The sequence below is a fragment of the Octopus bimaculoides genome, chromosome 16 (assembly GCF_001194135.2).
Source record: "Octopus bimaculoides isolate UCB-OBI-ISO-001 chromosome 16, ASM119413v2, whole genome shotgun sequence".
Taxonomy (NCBI): domain Eukaryota; kingdom Metazoa; phylum Mollusca; class Cephalopoda; order Octopoda; family Octopodidae; genus Octopus; species Octopus bimaculoides.
In genome coordinates, this window is record NC_068996.1 from 23,540,856 (window position 1) to 23,545,446 (window position 4,591).

Genomic DNA, 4,591 nt, shown 5'->3' on the forward strand with positions numbered 1-4,591 from the left:
TTTCGCTTTCGCTTGCCCCAATAAGTCTTTGCAAGCTGAGTTTCATGTCCAATGAGGGAGACGACGTTGGCATGGGTGCCAGTCGTCAAATTTTACTTAACTTCGATATCACTTGCCTCAACAGGTCTTCGCAAGTGGAGTTTAGTGTCCAATTTAACTCGATTTCAATTTCACTTGCCTCAACAGGTCTTCGCAAGTGGAGTTTAGTGTCTTGGTTTCATATATTGAAATGGTAAAAGTTTTAATTAGTTGTCGTTAGCTCTGGGTCAACCCTAATACAACCAACGTATCATTAAAGACATTCCATCTGTGACCAGCCCATGAGTTACATTGAATAAGATCCATTAAATTACTAATTCTCAAGTAAAAAAAAATTAAGTACAGGTAAGTTGAAGAATTGATAAATGTCAAAGACATTGCTAGATCTTGTTGTTTCACAATAGGACAGCCCTGATCCAATAAACCAATGAACAAAGATCCAGCTATGATCATTCCATTTTTTTCTTGTCCAAGGAACCTAGGACCACAATATCCAATGTGTCTTTTTTTTTTAAGATGGTAGGGTGTGATTTGAGGGAGATTTGACTGCTGTTTCCAGCAATTGATGAACCACATAGTGGCTCCCTTATTTGTTCAACTGGTAGAGGTATGCAGAAGAAGTATAACAAGCACAGAGAAATAGTCAAGCAGTGTAGTTACATAGTCACATAGTTATATGTGGTTGAGATAGATAATAAAGATGTTAAAAATATGTAGTTTAGTCAAATATGACTAAGTATGGCACTCACATAGGTGAGCTGGCAGAAACATTAGCACGCCAGGCGAAATGCTTAGCGGTATTTCGTCTGCTGCTACGTTCTGAGTTCAAATTCCGCCGAGGTCGACTTTGCCTTTCATCCTTTCGGGGTCGATAAATTAAGTGCCAGTTACGTACTGGGGGTCGATGTAATCGACTTAACCCTTTGTTTGGCCCCTTGTGGGTAGTGAAGAAATAAGTATGGCACTCACATACTCAGTGAGAAAAGATGTACGGCAAAAAGATCCAAGATTGCCATCATGGAAACATTGCCTGCACCCCCACTTAACCCTTTAGCATTCAGATTACTCTGTCAAATTTAATGCTTATTAATTAACATGGATTTGAATTAATCCTGAATTATTTTATAACTTTGAGATTTCAATGATGTGATTGTATATTTTTAGAATGACATTGTAGGGTAAGTGTAAGAGGCCACATTTCGACAGTTTGAACATAAAACAGGTTGAATATTTGGGCTAGATATGGCCAGTTTAAATGCTAAAAGTAAAGATGACCCCTTAGTTCTATAAAGCAAACCCCGTTTTAAAGTGATCTAAATTTTAAAAAAAACCTTCAATCAAAATTTCATGTTAAAAGTTAATTTATGAAATTCTTCTTTATTTTCAAAAGTAATTGAAACAAAAGCTGTGTATTTCAACAGAAATATGGTAATAGATGGTTAAACTGATGTGAATATAAAAAAAAATATGGAGGATATTATTGAATTAAGTATCTTTCTATTGATTCCATTGATGATCCACTTTAAATTTTTTGTTGTTTTTACAGGTTAAAGAGTAACAGCTATAAAACAATCATAAAACAATTAATAAGGTTAGTTTGTTTATTATCACCATGGAATTATAATCATTTCATTAAAATTTATTTCTTAAATTCAGTTTTTGTTTCCAAATTTATGTATAAAATCATCATCATCATTTTTTTAACATCTACTTTTCATTACTTGCAAGGGTCAAGTAGAATCCACTCCAACCACACTTCTATAATTGAGCTGCTGTATAGTTCCTCTACATCAGAAGTTCTCAGAATGGGCAGTACCAACTGCAAGGGGGCACTGGGCATGTTGTAGGGGGTGGTGAGGTAACATAATTAACATACTAAATTTTAATAGTAATTGTATTATACATGATAAAATAGTAATGGTTATCAAAATAAAATGAGATTTCATCAGGCACGGGGAAGTCATTAACTTGCAATGCATCTGTCTGTATTAATTTTTTTTTACCATTTCACTGTTAAAAGCTTATACAATCCATTTTTAAAGTAAAATTTATAAATTATCATCCATGTTAAGTTAGTTTAGTCATGATATCTCACTTGCCACTTAGGTGGACGTTAGGCGTGACAATTATTTTAAAAAATGGGGTGCTACAAAGCACATTAAGAACTACTGCTCTATATCAAGAAACCTGTTCTTTTTTGGTCCCTTCTTTCACATCTTAACCTCTTATATTCTAGCATAAAGCTACCATTCTTCCTACTTTAGCACCACTCAATTAAAGGGTATCTTGGTCTTGTATGTTACATGGTGATTTCACTAATGTTGGTGTCATGAAAAAAGCACCCAGTACACTCTGTACTGTGAGTGGCATTAGGAATGCCATCCAGCCATATAAACCATTCCAGGCAGATATTAGAGCATGATGCAGTTCTGTGGGATATGTCAGATCCTGTCAAACTGTTCAACCTATGCTAGCATGGAAAATGGATGTTAAGTGATGATGATGACAAATTACATATAATTTGTATGTGTGTATGTATATATTTATTTATACTCATACTGATGTACATAGATATATACATGCAATACATAAAGATCTGAAAGCAGAGATTAAGGAGAATCATTAGGACACCAGAAAAATGCTTAGAAGCATTTCATCCATCTTTACATTCTAAATTCAGATTTTGCCAAGGTTAACTTACCCTTTCATCCTTTCGGGATCAATAAAATATGTTCCAGTTTGTCACTGAAACTGATGTTATTGACTTACCCCGCCTCCTTGAAATTGCTGGCCTTGTACCAAAATTGGAATACAATTGTTGTTATTATAATTGTAATTGTGGAGATGACAGTGAATGACAAGCGAAATAGAGACAGACAGACAGATATATATATAGAGAGAGATAATGAAGGAAAGAGAGACAGAAACCATAACAAATGTTAGTTGAAGTGATAACAGTGAAAAATAGAAAAGGAAAGGAACAGAATGAGATGTTGTTGAAGCAGTCTAGATACTTAATTGTGCACGGGTACACACAAGACCCATCCAAAACAGCAGAATTGATACTGATGTTGGTGCCACATAAAAAAAAACAGTGGTACTAGTGCCATGTTAAAAGCATTGATACTGGTCCCACACAAAAATCTCCTGGTGCACTCTGTGGAATGGTTGGCATTAGGAAGGTCATCCAGCCATAGAAACTATGCCAGAACAGACAATGGAGCCTGGTGTAGACCCTGGCTTTACCAGTCCTCAGTCAAACCGTCCAACCCATGCCAGCATGGAAAATGGACGTTAATTGGTGATGATGATCTTCATCATCATCATTTAACGTCCGCTTTCCATGCTAGCATGGGTTGGACGATTTGACTGAGGACTGGTGAAACCGGATGGCTACACCAGGCTCCAATCTAATTTGGCAGTTTCTACAGCTGGATGCCCTTCCTAATGCCAACCACTCAGAGAGTGTAGTAGGTGCTTTTACGTGTCACCTGCACGAAGGCCAGTCAGGTGATACTGGCAACGGCCACGCTCGAAATGGTGTATTTTATGTGCCACCTGCACAAGAGCCAGTCCAGGGGCACTGGCAACGATCTCGCTCGAAAATCCTTACACATGCTGCCGGCACAAGTGCCATAAAGGCGATGCTGGGCACAGGTGCCATCCCGATTTCGCTTTCGCTTGCCCCAATAAGTCTTCGCAAGCTGAGTTTCGTGTCCAATGAGGGAGACGACGTTGGCCTGGGTGCCAGTCGTCATGGTGTTGGTAGTGGTGGTGGGGGTTGTTAGTAATAAGGAGCTGAAAGTCAACAATTTCTTTATTTTTGTGAACTGAAATTTATAAAATATACTTATCATTTAACACATGTGGCTTAGTGCAAGTAATAGCCATCATTGCCAACCGTACCATGACTACAAACAACAAACATCATCATCACCAGCACCCCTCCTCATTTAGCAATATCATTTCCTTCATTTTCCCCCTTTGTTCTCTGGTTTTGTATGTGTGTCTCCATGTCTCGATATCGGATAACAGTTGTAAGCAAACATCAACATCATACAAGCAGTGTCAGGGAAAAATATCACCTTGCTGGAAAACAGGTAAGTGGGTGGCAACAAGAAGAGCATCTTGCCATAGAAAATCTGCCTCAACAAAATTCATGTGATCCATGTAAGCATGGAAAAGTGGATGTAAAAACAATAATGATGAGGAAGATGATACACTACAATGATGCATGCATGTGCACACACATACACACAGGCAAATGCACACACACACATATGCACATTTTATATATATATATATATAGTTTGAACTTAAAGAAAACAAAAGACAGAGACAGGTGAAGGAACAACAAAAAGCAAGTCTATCATTTTGACACTCAGGAATAATTGAAAAATCTTTTGTTTCAAGCCTATGCTCTTTGACAGAAAGGACTGAGAAGGAAAAAATGGAGAGAGAGAACAGAAAAAAACAGAGAGAGGAAAAAGCGCAATATATATGTGTTTATGTATATATATGTATATATGTATATATATATATATATATATAT

The 4,591-nt window shown here is 37.0% G+C and overlaps 2 protein-coding genes across 2 annotated transcripts in view; one reads left to right on the plus strand and one right to left on the minus strand.

Moving 5' to 3' along the window:
* Positions 1-4,591, minus strand: part of LOC106868885 (uncharacterized) — a 39,548-nt gene that overhangs the window by 34,493 nt on the left and 464 nt on the right. The gene's annotated exons all lie outside the window — the stretch shown is intronic.
* Positions 1-4,591, plus strand: part of LOC106868888 (endonuclease V) — a 48,715-nt gene that overhangs the window by 4,275 nt on the left and 39,849 nt on the right. Inside the window, exon 2 of the mRNA XM_014914346.2 lies at positions 1,586-1,630. Coding sequence (XP_014769832.1) covers positions 1,586-1,630 — 45 coding nt within the window. The remainder of the gene's footprint in view (positions 1-1,585; positions 1,631-4,591) is intronic.